Source organism: Anabas testudineus, chromosome 15, assembly GCF_900324465.2.
Source record: "Anabas testudineus chromosome 15, fAnaTes1.2, whole genome shotgun sequence".
In the NCBI taxonomy this organism is placed as follows: Eukaryota; Metazoa; Chordata; class Actinopteri; order Anabantiformes; family Anabantidae; genus Anabas; species Anabas testudineus.
In genome coordinates, this window is record NC_046624.1 from 13,038,264 (window position 1) to 13,057,020 (window position 18,757).

General features: G+C 38.1%; 3 protein-coding genes across 3 annotated transcripts; 2 read left to right on the forward strand and 1 right to left on the reverse strand.

Moving 5' to 3' along the window:
• Positions 1-1,884: 1,884 nt before the first annotated feature.
• On the forward strand, positions 1,885-8,531 carry LOC113158555 (max-interacting protein 1-like). Its single transcript, XM_026354534.1, has 6 exons — positions 1,885-2,238; positions 3,268-3,370; positions 3,634-3,663; positions 4,979-5,093; positions 7,194-7,365; positions 7,478-8,531. The coding sequence occupies exons 1-6, from the start codon at positions 2,010-2,012 to the stop codon at positions 7,639-7,641; spliced, it is 813 nt and encodes a 270-aa protein (XP_026210319.1). The 5' UTR covers positions 1,885-2,009; the 3' UTR covers positions 7,642-8,531.
• Positions 8,532-9,643: 1,112 nt separating this feature from the next.
• On the reverse strand, positions 9,644-15,123 carry smndc1 (survival motor neuron domain containing 1). Its single transcript, XM_026354535.1, has 6 exons — positions 15,049-15,123; positions 14,481-14,600; positions 13,468-13,610; positions 12,876-13,037; positions 11,139-11,292; positions 9,644-10,228 (listed from the first exon to the last, which is right to left on the reverse strand). The coding sequence occupies exons 2-6, from the start codon at positions 14,598-14,600 to the stop codon at positions 10,091-10,093; spliced, it is 717 nt and encodes a 238-aa protein (XP_026210320.1). The 5' UTR covers positions 15,049-15,123; the 3' UTR covers positions 9,644-10,090.
• Positions 15,124-17,142: 2,019 nt separating this feature from the next.
• On the forward strand, positions 17,143-18,500 carry LOC113158554 (alpha-2A adrenergic receptor-like). The gene has a single exon (XM_026354533.1). The coding sequence runs from the start codon at positions 17,211-17,213 to the stop codon at positions 18,498-18,500; it is 1,290 nt and encodes a 429-aa protein (XP_026210318.1). The 5' UTR covers positions 17,143-17,210.
• The last annotated feature ends 257 nt before the right edge of the window (positions 18,501-18,757 follow it).

Genomic DNA, 18,757 nt, shown 5'->3' on the forward strand with positions numbered 1-18,757 from the left:
TAAAACAACAGGGGACTGCTGCTGCACAATGCTTCAAATGAGCCCGTCGTCTTAACAGACCAACAGCATGGGTCAGAATAGCAAATATCTATCAAGCTAGCCGGATAAATCCTACACTCACTGCTAGGTGAAACTAGCACGGGATGTTTGGCTCATTCTTTCAGAAACACACACACAAGCACACACTGCCACTGTGTGACTGTGCCTTCTCTGTGACAGCCGAGCCACTGGTGTAATCCTCAGGCTTTTCAGATTACTACAGTTGGGGTCACATTCTATACCAACCTACAGCGGGTCACACACAGTCAGTCAGTTCAGTCTCATAGCAAAGATGAGTCTTTCCCTGTGAGATGCTGTCAGTTTCCATCCCCCACTGGACTCTCTATGTCTGACTTCATTTATCTGTCCTTTTGACACATGGGTAGTTTATAATAAGACTGTTGATCTGTGAAAGATGCTCAAAATGGGTCTTAATCGCATGGAAAATACTTACAGAATAATTTGAAATTCTAATTTAGCATAGTTTTGAAAAACAAACCTGTATTTGTGAGGATTTTATGAGGCATCTTTGCATCAGTCCATGACTACAGTCTGCTAAAGTGTGTGCCGATCCGGACCCTCTGTGTGTGTCAGGCCTTGCCAGGCAGCTGAAATAGACTCCATGGGAGGGTGTACTCTCTCACAGGCGTCCGTTACAGGGCTGGCCACATCTGCAGTGGGCCAGCCATCTGCACCCATTGTCTCAGAGGCACAACACAGTCCTGCACGCATGGCTGGCCTTGTAAAGGCAGGCCCTTTCCCGTCTGTCCTCTTCCATCAGTCACAGTGTGGGGAAAAATGACTTCTTAATCCGTCAAAAGGACAACAGAAGTTGACTATCAAGCTAGAATTCAATTCAATTTCAAGGGTACTTTTTACAATAGGATGATGACTTTAAAGTTTAGTGAGTTACGATCACTTTCACTATCACTTGATGTCTGTTGTCTGCTGAATTAACCATTTAAGGGATAGGTGCTGCTGATACTTTAAACTAGTTTATTAATTTCTTGTTATTTCCATGTGTTTTGACTGTTTTAGACCAGGGCAACAACCCAACTCACCCACAGGGGCAAAGAAGAAAACAAAATACTTCAAGAAAGAAACAGCTGGGGGGAAACAATAGGATTCACAAAGGCAAATTATCTCAAACTGCCTCATAGGCATGCATTGCATTCAGACCAAGGGCAAACTCCTGAACACTTCTGTTTGGGGTGCACAAGGGAGGAGTATGCAAATTAATCTGTACATATAAACTAGTCTATTGTATGGTACTTCAAAGGCCCATATAATACACTATAAGAACACTGGCATAATTCAAAACTGTTTCCCTCACTTGTCCCAATGTAAAAATGTTTAGCTGTGGTAATGGCAAACTATAAATTCATACACGAGAGTAATATTAATGTGCCTCAAACACTAAAGCATTACTGTCTGGGGCCCCTTTAGCAACACAGAGGCTCCAGTGATTACATATTTATAAATGAGACCAACCCTGGCAGCTGTCCCTGACATCCAGGTTGCACTATTGATTAGACCTGATATCATATGTAACCATGTGGTCTTAATGCTTTTCACTTTTTAAAGCCTGTTCACATGCATTTACACACATAACTTTAACAAGCAGCTCATATTTATTCATAATTATTCTGTTAATGTCAACTAGAATAAAGCTACACTGTTCCAAATAAAGGCTGCCATTATTTCACAATGTCACTGGACATAAGTGTGTTATTTGTTACTCTCCTTCAGTATTGATAATGAGGATTTATTATGGCACAGTTGACAATGAATGCAATGTGCATGCGTTAGTGGGAGGGATTATCCATCAAGTAGGGCAAGTGGCTGAGGCTAAGGACTGCAATTCCATCCAGCCTAGTTCATCTCAGTCATCCGCTCAGTGCACACACTGGACCAGGAAAGCCATTTAAGCGCTGCTTATTTGTCAAAGCCCAAAAAAGGCTAAAGTGAAAATGGTAAAGTATATGCGACAGCACAGCGATCTGAAACCCGAGGAGGTCCTGTCGGAGTCTGATGCGTCCATGGACCAGCAGGATTTCGGAGAGATGTCCGACTATTCTTTCAGCGACGTTTTATACTCCAAATGTTCCGCAATGGACCAAATCGGCACTTTTATGAAGAACGTGCAAGTGCTGCTCGATGCAGCAAATTACATAGAAAATATCGAGAAGAACAACGGAAGTAAGTAAACACAGGCTGTAGGGGATATGACCACGTAATGCGCCGAGCAGACAACAATAGAGGCGAAGGCGACAAAAGACGCGCAGCGGACAGATGAGTTGGCCCGACTGCAGCCACTGATATTTCACCTGCTACTGAAAACCTGCCGTCTCATCGACCTAACACTTAGAAAATGTGATCATGTGAAAAGTAGTCGCAAAAATTGCTTTCATTTTGAACCCAGGAAGCAATTACAACGACAGAGACATCTTTTATTGCACTAATCGCCTGCAGCTAAAGTGGGCTATCTGCTCCCATTAAAGCCGGTCTTTTGCAGACCATGGGTAACCAAATAAGCACGACTTGATGTATCCATCTATTTTCACAAAGATCGCATATGTGCACATTTAAATGAATATGTGAGGGCTACACAAATATAGTCTGAGGTTTCTTGTGTTCCCTTTAATCTTTTCTCTCGGTTTTATCGCAGTTTCGTTCGCGTTTATTCACTTGCAATACCCCATCTACTCAAAACTATCGCATTCTCGGTCCCCCCCGGCATATACATGCTGCGATTTACATTTTGTTTCCTCTTTAATAAGCTGATTCAAAGCCCAGCTACGGGTTTCAGGGGCAGCTGCTGCTTCCTTGTATGTGTTGTTCACATGGTTTCCACATGGAACAAATTGTAAAGTTTTCATTGGTTGCGACACATGTTCCCAGCGCGAGAGTCACCGCAGGTAGCCAATCACAGGCAGGTTTGACGTCTGACGTCGTATGTTACTGGGAGGAAGGGTTCATGGGAACTGTAGTTTTTTTTTCTTCTTCAAAAGTCAGAGTGGAAAAGAAATATGTTTTGACAATAGACTTACTCAAGAGCCAAGTTTTGTGATGAATGTTGGTGCATAAAACAGACTGGTCAAGTTACACAGATACATAATTACATCCTAAAAGATATAATTTAAAATGCAAACTAAATGAAGTCACTACTGTTTTGTGAAGCTCTATGTTTGTAATATGTTTAATCCTCCTTACTGTTTTCATCACCAGAATGTGAGCATGGATATGCTTCAACATACCCTTCTACTCAGACTGCACATCAACAGAAACAGCGAAAATTTAAGAACAGAAAACTGGACAGCATTCACAATAGGTATGCTAATGTACAGACAACATTTTTGAATATATAAATAAAATATGTGCAAATGTAATGTTTGTCTTTATGTATGTGTTTCTAGTGATATATTAAATCATCTCACATATATCATTAATACTAACATAACAATAAGGTAGACGATAACACGAAAACAATAAAGTGGATTTGGTTTGTATGCATAGATTGTATATGCATGTAGGTATTTTTATACAATGTGTATTGTCATAACAGTTTTGCTTACATATTTATAATTTCCACAGGTCAGCACACAATGAACTGGAAAAAAATAGGTGAGTCAAACAAAACTGGAGAGGTTATTCGTACTGCATGGATGTTTATGACAGAAAACTCTAAGTACTAACCGATAACTCTTAGGGAAACTAAGAACATAAGGATCAGTTATCTAAGATGTCTACCTTCATCTTACTTTAATCATATGTGTGTTTGGTATATATACATAATGCAGCTGCAATTCACAGGGTGGATAAAAGTCAAACAGAAAGGATCTTCACAGTCTTTAAACTGATGTAATGAGAATGAGCTACGAAGGGAGTTTATCTTAAGAGTTCAAATGAAGCTGAAAGCTGACACACCAAAAGCTTTCTCTGTTCTGCAATGTTTGCATATCTTGGCTCTATGCTAAATATATGTTGACCATACATTATAGAACGAGGCCTATAAATTAGCTTGTTACTATCACAGGACTTCAAAAAAGGCATTTTTATCAAGAACCTGGAGATTTACCTATACTTTATGATAGCACTGTGCATTTTGCATGGCAAATAAAAGGGAAGTGTAATGTCATCTCAGTAGCAGCACCATTCCAGGAGGACACACAGTCATTTCCCCAGTCAGCAAACGGGAACCGTTTGTTTCCAGACAACGGGACTCCTTCCTGAGACATTCCCAGCTAAATCTAACAGCAGCTCGCTTATGTTGCCCCAGGATGAGGCATCATCTAGTTTGAGCAGAAAACAAATGTCAGGATGCAGCTATCCTAAAATTAATTGTGTAGCCATGTGTGGGGGACTCACAGTTCAAGAGATTAATCATGAGAATCTACAAGAGGCAGGCTCATTTCATATTGTGCTCTTTTTTATTACAAAATGGAAGCCAATGCAGGGAGATAAGATGACATCACAACTTGACCTACATTTTACTCTATTATTTGAAAGGAGAGTAAATGTCCTTTGCCAGTTTCTGCATTCATTCAGACCACTCGCCCATAGGCCGCGGTGGATCAGAGACATTTGAGCATTTGGCTGACCTCAGCAGCTTTTGAATCTGGGACGAGACAGATCCATATGTAATTGGAAAGGAGTCAGATGGTGTGGCTAACAAGCAAAATGAATGAAGAAAGATCAAGTGTCTAAATACCTAGACTGTTTTACTCATCACAGAAGAATTAAAGGCATCAGAATCATTACTGAACACAACAAATAACATCGTTTTTACCTTAAATGAGTATGTTGTATAATCAAACTGGACTTGGGGAGTCATCTTTCAGTCTTCTGCCATGTGTAATTATAATGTAGACTGCATGCTACCCTATGTATCCCATCTCCAAAGAGAAATTACCCTTCCTTATTGTGCCTCCTTCCACAGACGAGCACATCTCCGCCTGTGTTTGGAGAGGTTGAAGTCCCTCATTCCTCTGGGACCAGACTGCAGTCGGCACACCACGCTGGGACTGCTCAACAAGGCCAAAGCACATATCAAGGTCTGGTAGCACTCCCCTGTCATCATGAAAATGCTCAAGTCAAAAGAAAATGTGTGCCTTTCACTCACATATCAAGAATTAAGAGATTTCTGACTGCTCCCTTGAGTGAAAACAATAGATGTTATATTGACAGCGCATCTAGATCTGCTGCACTACAGAGAATGACTTTGATGTACAAGGGAGGGTCCTAGTATCCATTTGATTTCTTGTGAGACCCAGCGTGAATCCATAGTAATGGCAAACAGTAAGCCTCACCAGTCAATAAATGAATCCTGTTTTTACTTTTAGAACAACATTGTGTTTAGTCTCCTAGTTCTCTCTTGGTGATACACGAGGAGAAAGGTCTGAATATCCTACCTCTACCTTTTTATGTGTTTAGGACAAACATGGAACTGACACCAGTTGCTGTACTGTCAGACACCCCATTAAAATGGGCTAAATGAGATATTGACTATGAACATCAACAAAGCAGTTAGAGTTTTTTCAGGCATGTCTGTACACTCAGTTTTCTTAGAACCATTAAATCAACTGCACCTTAAGGCACTTTGTCCTCTTTGTTTACACATTATGGTTGCTGCTTGGTGACTTCAGTTTTTCTTTCCCTTTGAACAAATCCCCAGCGGCAGTTACCAGGACTGTCCTCTTCAGGATTTTGATCCTTTGTCCCTTTGTTTTTATACTAGGGGATAATGTGTAAATAGTACATTGACAGTTGGAACTGTCTGCTTCAATGGACCACTGTATATAAACTATATGACTCTGATAATAAGCCCAAATGATTCTGCAGCATCAAACATCTAATACTCAGCAATTTGAATGGCTCCCCTGATGGCTGCAGACTAAATTTTTTTTTTTTTTCTGATGGATGCTGTAATAGGAAAGTAGTCTTGGCACTAGTCTGTGGGAGTTTACCACAGTAGGGGGTAATGAACAAAGTAGCTATGATGTCAAATGTTGACTTGTTGGAGCCAGCATGACACTCAAAGCTGCAGAAGTTTATGCTACAGAAAAAGCACATATAATAACACGTGCAGCCATCTTTAAATATTACTCATGACTAACAATACTCAGTTCCAGAGAATGTATTTGTGTTCAGAAACTAGTATAGTGTATTTTGACATGAAAGGTTAACACTGTAAATAATTAGTAAACTGCTATTGTAAGCAAAAGGTATTTCATATTTATATAATAGGTATGCCATATTAAGTTAAGGGGTGGCTTCTATTTGGAAGAAATTATGGAACGAAACAAAGTGCATAACGCCTGATACAGCATATGTCACTATTCAGTTTTCTTTTAAACTGATTTTTCTAAGCAACATTCAAAATCAGTGTTCATATATCATCAATATTATGATGGTATATGATATCTATGTAATGATTTATTATATCATAATAATGTTATGATTGGTGTGAAGTGATTAGACCGATTTCAGACATCCATAGTGCATCTCCAGGCCTTTGGTTAATTGTTAGATATACATACTTTTAGCGAGCTGTTTGTGTAAGTTGTTTCTTTGTAAGTGTAAATTCTATGGAAAACCACAACTTAATCTAAATGAACAGCCGAGGTGAGAGGTTTAAAGAAATTAATCACACCTAAAAAGGCAAAAACAAACTGCTGTCTAAAGCAGAAGAAGATGACCTTCATATTCTTTTGTATACCAATATACATAAATCAATTCCTCTGCCTCTTCCGCCCAGTCATCTTTCATTTATATCCACCTTACACAGAGATATTACCTCTTTCTTTAGAAGCCAACCAGCAACCTGCTATCCTTATGTGTTGAATAATTAATTAAAAGGCACAGGGGATGTCACAGTATGTGGTGGCAGCAGCTACATATTAACATCACATCACAGCATATTAGACAAATTCTCTATCCTCTCATCCTCTCTGGATATACTTTGCAGTTAATCATGAGTATTATAGTAGAGAGGTTTAGCCATAACAGTATAATTTAATACAAAATTATTCATGGAAGCACTAACCGTGTCACACTGGGTCCACAAAGTGTGAATGACATGATTCTCTTAAGGTTTCTAACTCTATACCTCTCAATATAGCTCTATATAACTCTAAACAATTCCCTCTTTTCAGAAACTTGAAGAGGTAGACCGGAGGAGTCAGCACCAGCTGGAGACCTTGGAGAGGGAGCAAAGGCACCTGCAGAGGCAGCTAGCCCTGCTGCAGACTCATGGAGAAAGAGAGAGGGTCCGTATGGACAGCCTGGGCTCCCGGATGGACTCTGACCGCTCAGAGTCTGACAGAGGTGTGTGTGTGCTTTCAATATAATCTGCTACCATAGCAAAGTACTTTCACATATTTAGATTTCAATGTTTAAAAAAGTAATTTGTAATTATTCTTATTTTGTTTTTGAGCAGAAGAAATTGAAGTTGATGTGGAAAGCACTGAGTTCTCCCATGGAGAAATGGACAGTGTAAGCACCAGTGGTGCAAGTGATGTGGATGACCACAGCAGCCGGCAGAGCTCAGCCAGTGATGAGGGCTACTCCACATGCAGTCTAAAACTGGCCTTCTCTGCTTAAAGCACCAGCCTATACATTCACTTAAGCTGCAGTCTTTATGGCTTTCACCTTTCCAAGTACCAGTCTACAGCTCCTTTCTCCCTTGCAGCCTATGTTAACTGTCTTCAGAAGAAGAACCAGCCTCAATCCCACCTTTACCGTGACAAATGAAACGTCTACTCCACCCGAGAACCAGCCTTAAGTTTAAAATGGTCTTCTTCCCAAAAGGGGATCCTCTGCATTTTACAACAGCCTCAAGTTTAACTTCTCTGGCAATATACCATTTCCTCTTTTTTGAACTTGATTTAACCAATCACCTGAATGTCCCTTTACCCATTACCAGCTTGAAGCAACCAAACCTGCAATCAATACTGATTCTGTAGAGGACCCATTATCGCACCAGTGTCTAACACTGAAGGGGAAATTCTACCTTTAGTCAAGTTGATCCTCTGAAACCAGCAAAAACACAAACAATCTAATACCAGCTAAAAGCTCACCATTCAGAACGTTTGCTCCATTTGCCTTGTAAAAACATTGCCCTTTTTCCTTAGATAATATATCCAGATGGCACTTCTTGTCAGTGTACAAGTCAGTGACAAGGGCTAAAATGTCTGCATTCCAAAAGGTTTTTCACTCTTCCATAACTACTGCTTGAGGAACCACAACTTTCACTGATCCATGTGGTGTCCTTCCTATTGAGTGAAACAGTTCTATCCAAACAAGGGTAGTACACCCTTGTTTTTCTTATTTATTTTGCATATGATTATAGTATTTATTTTTTGTTATTGTTATATTACTGTAGCTAGGTCTCATCCATCAATGGAAAAAAAAGATCAGTTTTAAGTTAATTTTTTAAAAATAGTTTTTCCAATTTTCTTGACATACAATTAATTCCCACTGAAGCATATCCAGCGCATCAGATTTAACACATTACTGTGTTTTGTCCAAAGAATGACACATCTCTTTCGCACTGTGCAGAATTTCAATTTTGTTTTATTTACACAGTAATGATGTATCCCACACTTGTCCAAGCACAAGGCTCAAGCAATAATTTGCCAGGTGTTATATTTTTAACACTGGCTGCGTTTAGCACACTATTCTGTCCGTCCATCACCAAATTCCAGTTTCCACTTGTTCCAGTACTGGTCTGAGTTAATATTCAGCAGTAAAATGATTGTAATTGATTTAGAAAAAGAAAAAAAAAAGATACAGTGCATGTGTATTGAATGTAGCCTTTCTAATCATGCTGTCATGTGCTTTGGATTGACATGTCTTAGAAAAATGTCTGTAGCATGGACAAGAAACAGTACAGAACACTAATTTTGGTTTTTATTTCAAGTTTAATACTGTATCCTGTTTGTATTGTAGCTATCCTTGAAATTTGGAGAGTTCGTTGATAATTCAATGTATATTTGACACGTAGAATTGCACTGCTAACCTGTTTGAATCCATGAAACCAAATAAGACATTTCAATATGAACATGTATCTGCATTTTCCGCTCCAAGTCCTAAGTAGATGACCACCAAATTGTGTCTTAACATAGGTTTATGACTCTTGCACAAAGTTCCTTGTTACAGGTCTTTTTCCCCCCCCAACCGGTTTGGGAAACTAAAATGCACTATGAAAAAGACTTTTGTTAAGGAAGTATATTGAAGCACACCCCAGAATGTTTTCTCTTGTGCTTAATCAGCCATCCAAGGTGACGTTTTTGCAAAACATGTGCTGCTGGTCCCCTGCAAATACTTTGTTACAGTTCCTGATAATTGACCCTGGAATCTTAATAAACCTCTACCACCCAGACATAAACCACTGTTGTGTTTGTTTAGACTTGTATTAGTCCCACACACTACAACGTTTGCATTAGATATCAGTTAGATATATAATGTTTTGTATCAACTGTTGAAGCATGGTGTTAATGGATTTATTAACAATGGTATAAATCTTTACTGCCACCTACAGGGCCTGACAGAACCACAATGAAAATCAACTGTATAAAGACTTAAAATGATGTGGAAACAACTCTTTAAAAATGGAAAACACGATGTTTATTTCACTGTTATATGTACAGAAATTAAAATGTTAATTCAGCCATAATAAATCAACAACATTATTAATGTGAAGACATACCAAGAACTGGCCAGTGTTTAAAATCTAGCCTCAAATTTACAGGTCGATGTTTATACACATCTTAGCAGGTATTTGGCCTCAGTGGACACAAACAGCAAACTCACTTTCTGTTCTGACATAACAGGTGACCTTGTTGCAATACGGGAAAAATCCCATCTACTTGGATTATTTGTTATACCTACAATATATATAAGAAAACTACATCAATATTTCAAACAATACTGTGCAAGCAAATCCTTTCAAAGCTTTCTTTACTTGAGAAACATAAATCATTTATAAACATAATGGAAAGCACTGATATAGCTAGTATACAGTGTATTCTTATGTACAGAATATATTAGGTCATTGCGGCATTAGATGTCTGACATTGTATTTTGACGTGTCATTGTACTGGGTCATGGGCTTGTCTGCAATACCACATGTTCCCACTCCCACCTTTCCGTTTACACTTTCTGGGGATGCAAATATGCTCCTCTTTACCTACAAAAAAAGAGACAGAAGCCATTAGTGATCATAGTTATACAACCACAACCACAAAGTCTATGTTTCCCACACAGACTTTTCTTATGCAGGATGCACATAAACACACACACACTATCAACTTGCTATTGACAGCGTGTGCTTATCGTAAGTTGGAGGGGAGATGGGCTACAATACAACACCCATGTATGTAGCCAGTGCTTAATGTGCCTTTTGACAGTCACAGAACTGGCTCTCAGCCAGTATAACTAGTTCCAGCCTGACACCAAATCCTTGCTGGTCAGGATTAAGAGCCAAATGCGTCAGGAGCTGGACTATTGTAACCTACAAAATCTAAACAAAACTAAAGCTAAAAAAAAAATCAGTTTATTACTTATTGGATTTGTTTAATTGCAATGTCTGTAGGGTCCCCAAGTTGAACCAACCACCAGAACTAATATTAGCCCAGAACTAGCACCATGGTCTAATTGGTCAAAGAGGGGTAAGAGAGGACTGTTTGTCTCTGTAATCCAGTTCCAAAAACTCACAAAGGGACTCAGATGTACCATGTAGTGTGACAGACAAGGAGTGGGAGAGCCTTTTAGATACCATAAGCACATTGAAATAATTTAAAATGTATAGATCGTTGCATTTCTCCAGCTCACCCCTTATCTTCAAAATTAAAGTCCCTTAAGCAATAATAGAACTGCTATTTCACTTTACATTGTATTTTGAAGTTAAGCAGTTGATTTTTTAAATAACGTCCTTAACTTTGGTAGGAGACACATTGGAACTTGATTGCGTGGCTAGCTTAAACCCACAGTGTAATCCCACTGTGGGCAACCATCACCGGTGAACCACTGCTGTGGAAATGAGATCAAGCAAAACAGAAGACATCTAGTCCATTGTATTTCCTCAAATATCAACATACCTGTCCTTTCTTGTTCTTTGAGTAGGCTTTGTTGTTGAATTGTTGCCACTTCGACTTTTGCTCCTCCCTCTCTTGCTCCAACTCTTTCATCCTCTGTACCTTCTTCTGGGCTTTCTTCTTTTTATACTCCCTCTGCTCTGCTATCTGCTCTTTCCTAGAAAAACAGACGAGAAGGAGAAAGGAACCACAAACATGTTATAAGAAATATGTACCATGTGGCCATAAATACAAAATATGTTTTGGTTCGCCACATCGTTTAAAGTTGATGTTGTTGCTGTTGGGAGATAGCACAGAATCCTAATTTTTAAACCAGAGGTAGTTTTACATATTCAAAGGGGGCAGAGATGTTTGCACTGCTAAACTGTCAACTCAAAATATGAAAACACAAATAGATTTTGTTTTCTAGTTTTAGGAGGAATTTGATGGCACCAGAATCCCAATAATGTTTCCCTGTTAAACTATTAATTTCAGACAACAACTCAAAATCACAAAGTTGTTTACAGTCGCAAGAAGAAAGTAATACCACAGTTTGCATTATCCTGGTTCTTTGCATCAATCTGTCACGATTAAAATTTTATCTGACTTTCACTGAACAGCAACAAATACAATAGTTTTAAGCTGCAAAGACACTGTCATGATCTTTCGTGTCTTTATTGAACATACTTAAACTTAAAGTTACTTAAAGTAATGGCGGCAGTCTTTTAATTACTGGTTGAACCACCTTTGGTAGCAATAATCTCAAACAAGTGCTTCCTGTAGCTGTGGATTAGACCTGCACGTATATCTTTTACACCATAGGTACTGTGTGTTTTTCCAAAACAATTCTATGTTTGCTTCATATGTCCTGAAGACATTGTCCTAGTAGTTCTCCCATGGTGTCTTGCCATGGATAACATGCATTTAATGTTTGCATATGGTTGACCGATGAACACAGATGTAAAAGAGCTCCAATGAATCCTTGCGGTCTTTTGCTGTTACTCTATCTACTTACTATACTCTAAGTGATCTTATCTGGGCACCCACTTCTGGAGAAGCCACAGTACCAAAATGTATCTATTACTAGACGGTATGTCTTTAAGTAAACAGACAGTATGTCTAGAAAAGCCATTACTTTTTCCACCATCTTGTTTATTTGCTGTGTTCAATAAAGACCAAAAGATCTGGACTATTGCTTTACAGCAGCCTTATGTTTATATGTGACTTTGGTAAAGATCAGATCACATTTCATGACCAAGTTATATAGAAAATCAATGAAATCGCCAACAGACTTTTTACAAAAAAAAAAAAACAAAAACAGGAAATTGTGAACAGTCCTATTATGTTTTCTTGTAACTGTATTTGACGAAGTTCATTTTGATGTCTATAATTTCCTGCCATCCTCTGCGTACCCACTTTGAAATGGCAGCCAATTCCATCAAATTCACCCATGCTATTTAAAAGTAAAATAAGGATGGCACAAGGGAGTATTTACTGAATACTAATTCCCTCTCTATTGCCATTTCATAGAATTTTGGAACATATAAAAGCTGATTACAAATATATAGAGCAAAGAACTAATTAAAAACCAATGACAGAAAACAACATTAATTAACATACTTTCTTGGCAATGAGTGGGAAACCAGCCCAGTTGCCCATTACTACCACTTATGGCTCAAATAGGCTAAATACAATTAAAGAAAGAAATGTTAGTGAGCTTCATGTGTATGCACAGTGAGTGATAGAATATTTTGTTCATACTTTGATTTGGGCTTTAAACTTCCATCCTTCTCAAAACGTTTCCCCTCCTCTACTTCTTTGAGGTTCTGGAGAGGGATCACTTCAGCATTCCCGTATCCAATGAAGGTAACGGCTGCAGTGCCGTTGTCGCGGTCTATCTCCTCAATCTCAGCCTCATACACCCTGCCAAAGAATCACATCTGTAAGCAGGTGAGTATGAGCCAAAGACTCAAGCTCTACTTACTAACAAAACTTTATACATATTACTGAGTGACACATGAATCGGTAGTAACGAACATACTGATTGTTAAATGCTTTAGTCTTCAGGTGGTATTTAATATAATAATCTACAACCAAGTAAGATTGTCCGTAGGCTAGTGCAGAATACGAACAGAACCCACAGTATAGTCTGAGCAATTTTTAGAAACACTGACGACTATTTTTGAATTATTCACTATGGTGAAATAATGCCAAAACAAAATGACTATAATAGATTTGTATATACAATCGTAAGAAAAGCCAATGCTGAGTCAGATAAAGTGCTCAAATTGTTGTACTATGTGGCATGCAACTGCATATGATGTTTTCATGAGAAGAGGCTGGTGACACTCACTGTCCATCCTGACTCCACACAGCCATACAACTGTCACCCACTTTCCAGCCATGCTTTACAGGGACTGTTTCTGAGCCATTAGTACTGGAAGCACCATCAGCAGGCTGTGAGGTTAGGAGGTCTTTTGTCAAATCGATGACTTCCTGTAAAAAAAACCAAATCAAAAGATAGTGAGATGTTCATGCAGAGCATAAGCAATTCTTCTCCAAACAAAAAGTAGTTACAAAATATTATGATGGAACAAGAGGTGAAGAGGTTAGTCCCTGGCCAACCATGATGGTCCTAATACACTATGGGGAGCCCTAGCAACATACCTTAAAAAGACGTTTAAAAATAATTATAGCAGACCATAGCAATAACACTTTGACTCTACAACACAATAAAAAAAGATTTTAAATTATACTTAAAATGTTCATTTCTGAATACAATTTAAAAACTAATTAATCACAAAGAAATATTGTAAGTATTTTATTCCTGTAAGCAGCTAATATCTAACTGTAAATTATTACAAAAATGTATATATTTAATACACGTTACATTGTGGAATTAATTCAAATTAGTGTCATGTGTTGCATGGTTAGACCTTTCCAAAAATGTTTAAAATTATTCAGTAGTGGACAAATCCAATAATTAGGTATCAGTCACTTGTAAAAATGACAGCAGCCTTTCCTTGCTTCCACATAAATCAGATAAAAATTAGATGCTGCTACAATTATTTTTATTAACCCATCTGATTAGTTTATCTTCTCGTTTTAATCTATAAAATATCTGACATTACAAAATATACCTCCATTATAATTTCAAAGACCAAGACCACCATCTTAAAATGTATTTTATCTCTTTCTGACAGATCAAACCATCATCTTAAAAAGAAACCTCTTAAAATAAAAAAATATTATACTGTTATATAGCTTGTGATCAATTCCCTGTTGGTAGACTAATCATTCTTGCGTTATTCTTACTTAATAAGTGAATATCACTTTGCTGTATGTCATCCATGTAAACACACAAACCTGTAGGTCTTTCTGTAGTTTTAAGAGGTCTTCATTATCTGGGTCGGTTGATAAGGCAACTTCTACTTGCTGCAGCTGGGCTTTGTAGCTGCTTAACTGTTTCACCAAGTCTTCCGACATCTGTGTAACAACAAACAAGTCAAGCGTTTTCTACAAACAATAGCTAACTGAAATAGCACATGTTACAAAGGCTAAAGGTAACGTTAAACTAGTTGAAATTGAAAACTATGTTAAGTTAGCATTAATCTAACCACAGAGACGTTTAGTGTAGTCTCTATTAATTGCATACTCATCATAAAGGCGAAACATTTTAGCCTTTAACGTTATATTATGTTACTACATTCCCGCTAGCTTAAAACTAGCAAGCTCCATCGGCCTGTTTCGTCGACATAACGTACGACGGCTAATGCTAGCCACCAGCGACCGAGGGACAAACACAAAAACAATGGGAATATGTGTAATCTTGCCTCGCTATAAATAATCTTCGTCGACAAGTACTATATTCGTTTAAATACCGACTCGGTTGAATTCTGCAGAACAACAGTTAAAAGAACAGCAGTTTACTCACCTTTCTCACGTACACAATTAGCCCACCGGAAGCAAGTACTAGGAATTCTCGCGATAACACGGCCGAACGTTTCAAGTCTCGTTTCTCGCATACAGTGGCCTCGTCGGCGCTTGGCTGCTCATTTCCCCATAATTCACTTGATGTTAGTTCAGTGTTACGATTTTTTTAGATCATGCTAAACATTTGACCGATCACCCGTACGGATTATGAGACACCGCTATTTTAAAAAGCATGCATTTAATATATAATGTATTGTTTAAATATTATATTTATGGGGAAATAATCAAAATGCACTAGTCAAAGAAACTGCTACACATAAATAGGTTATGATCACAAATGTCTTGTTTCTCTTTTCCCAGGCTTTCTCCACACAAAAGGCTCAGTTAAAATTTTGATTTGTAAAAAATTCAAGTCCATCTTCCTTTGTCATCCAGTATTTCTTTTTTTTTAATCATACTAAACACAGCATTGAAGGAAAAAGACAGAGCACAAAGTGGAACAAATTTTCTTTACGGTTCAGACAGCACACTGAACACATGATGCTAAACTGACAAATCCTTCACATTCAGTAGCATGTCATAAAATACCAGCTGTCAGCTGGGTCCATAGAGATATTTGCTTTCTATATAATCCATATACAACTTACTTCCTAGTACCATATTCTCTTTTTAACATCACAGATGTAAGCTACATAGTACTGGTTCATATATCATCACTGCATTGGCCTTTAATCTGAGCAAACAATGATTCTCTGAACAAACAGATGTGTTTTAACATTTAAGACAAAATGTCCAAGCTTATTGATGCTAAATGTGTTTACATTTCAAAGAGCTGTTCTAAAGGAATCTGCCATAGATCACACCTAGCTATATAAAGCATACACTGTAGTAGGTATGTCTACATACCAGACTTGCAATTTGGTGAGAATGCTATATGACTGGATAGATATTTCTCAGAGCACCAAGACATAGCTCTTTGTAGATACAAGGTCTTCAGTATCTAAAGAATAGAAAAAACATCTGCATACTAAAAATTCACTAAAAAGTAGATAGAAGATAATCAACATAGTGTGCTTGTGAATGATGTAACGAAATGATCAGGGCTCAAAAAATAAAAACACTATTAAAGAACACTTTTCTTTCTCATGAGTTTTCAATCAATTTAATCAAAATCACTATCATCAATATACCCTCTAATCTACTGTTAAATAATAAAATGCTTACTTCCAAACAGCAGTACGTTTGCACAGTTGATCGTATAGTTTATTCAAAGAAAAGCTTAAAAAATAATGGTTATATTTATTTACCAAATTCAATAAATGTCTCATTGAATTGACTTTGATTTATTCTACTTTTTTGTCAAGATGAAAAAAGGACATTTCACGCTGAACTGTTTGTTCTTACTGAGGCTGTTGTCTTGTACTTTGAGTGACTCATTCAGTTAGTAAGTGAATAACAAGATCTTGGCTCCGATGTTAGATTAAAATTTTTTTCAAGTTAGTTTTTTGCTCATGAAATAGAATTACTAAACTATGTAGACTGTAGCACTCGGTGTAGCACTTTTATAGCTATTGTAAATGAAGGGACTACAGGAATTACTTAAATAAATCAAAAATATTGTTCATCTCACAATCAGCCAATGGCATCAGGGTCTGGAAGCAACACCAAATTGCTATGACATGTCTAGCAGTAGATGAGTCCCGCCCATTCCCGTTTTCACTGAAGTGGAGCCAGCATCACAGATCCTCAGTGTCATATCAAGCCCATATAAAAGACGCACTCTTTATCTCAGCCACAACAGATGAAAAGAACTGCCTGAGACAGCACTATCTGCAATGTAAGTCTGTTTTATGAAATGTCTTCCATGGGGACTTAACTACAATTTTTTATTCTAAAAGATTGTTGGAAGAAGAACTATTTTTAAAAGAGCATACCTATTCTTTTAAAATTATCACTTGTGGGAAACTGGGAATAAATCAAAGTTCTGTTTATTCCTATCATCACTTTTTGCTTTTTTTAATATAAAGAAATATTTCTTGTCATTTTTCTTCTGGTGGTGTCTATGTTTTCACTGACAAAGAGGAAAAGAGTACAGATCTCTTTTAGCAATATCTTTCAGTGAACACAGTGAAAAGACTCAATTCTCTGATGCTGTTTTCTTGAATGCATGCAATTAATAGACTGCTGGCAAGTACTGTTTCAAAGAGCATTGTTCAGACAATATTACTGATACCACAGCTCATCCTGATGGGTTGTCTTAACTTCACCGGCGGAAATGAGACTATGTTTGGCAGGCACCCTTATACTGTGCAGACCTCTGTGCCTCTCACGATCCTGGTGGGTATCCTCATCCTGCTAACTGTGTTTGGCAACGTTATGGTGGTAATTGCCGTGACTACAAGCCGAGCACTGAGAGCACCTCAGAACTTGTTTTTAGTCTCTCTGGCATGTGCAGACATCCTAGTTGCCACCTTAGTAATGCCATTCTCTTTAGCAAATGAACTGATGGGTTACTGGTACTTTGGTAAAGTGTGGTGTGAAATCTACCTGGCTTTGGATGTGCTTTTCTGCACCTCATCCATCGTTCACCTGTGTGCCATCAGCCTGGACAGATACTGGTCTGTCACTCAAGCGATTGAGTACAACGTGAGAAGGACACCTCGCAATATTAAAGGTGCAGTTTTCATCGTTTGGGTACTGGCGGCCATTATATCATTCCCTCCGCTTATCACAATGAAGAAGGATGAGGGTAAAGAGAACAGTCCTGAATGTAAAATTAATGAGGAACAATGGTACATCATATTCTCCAGCACTGCTTCCTTCTTTGCACCCTGTGTCATCATGATTATGGTGTATATTAGAATCTACCAGATTGCTAAGAAAAGAACAAAAGGCCCCCCAGGTGAGAGGCAAAGAGCAGGTGGCAACCCCGAAGACCCAAAGTGTGGTATGGATGCCCTGGAGAGAAAAGGCAGAGAAGGGAGTGAGGTGGAAGCGGGGGACAGTAGAGAGATCAATGGGCTAGTTGCAGAGGAAGAACCATCCTCCTCTGATGGGAATGAAACTATCCTGTGCTCCCTAAAGAAAAAGAAGGATCTGAGAACATCCACAACGGCTCAGGTGAAGCCAGAAGAAACCTCTCCAAAGCCTGAGACACAGCCTTGTGTGCGAGTGAGCAGGTGGAAAGGAAGACAGTATAGAGAGAGGCGCTTCACATTTGTTCTGGCTGTGGTGATGGGAGTATTTGTTCTCTGCTGGTTCCCTTTTTTCTTCACATACACGCTCACTGCTGTGTGTGACACCTGCTGCGTCCCAGAGACACTGTTCAAGATGTTTTTCTGGTTTGGGTACTGCAATAGCTCACTAAATCCTGTTATATACACTATATTCAATAATGACTTCAGGAGGTCTTTTAAAAGGATACTTTGTAAAAGGGATAGAAGAGGTTTATAAATAGGATTTCTATGTATGAATTTTAATAACTGCATTTTTAGTCCTCTGCATAAAGGCTCCATCAATGTAAATATTACCTTTAAAACATACTAGAATATATTATTTGAATATTTGGAAATGTGAAATGTAGTGTGTTTTACTTTTGTGTTTTAACATTATGTGAACTCAAACGTCAATAAATGTTTTATAATATTGAAATCATGCAAAAGTATCTCATGTGCAGTTTGTTTGATAGCTGTGACAACCTGTGAGTTCAG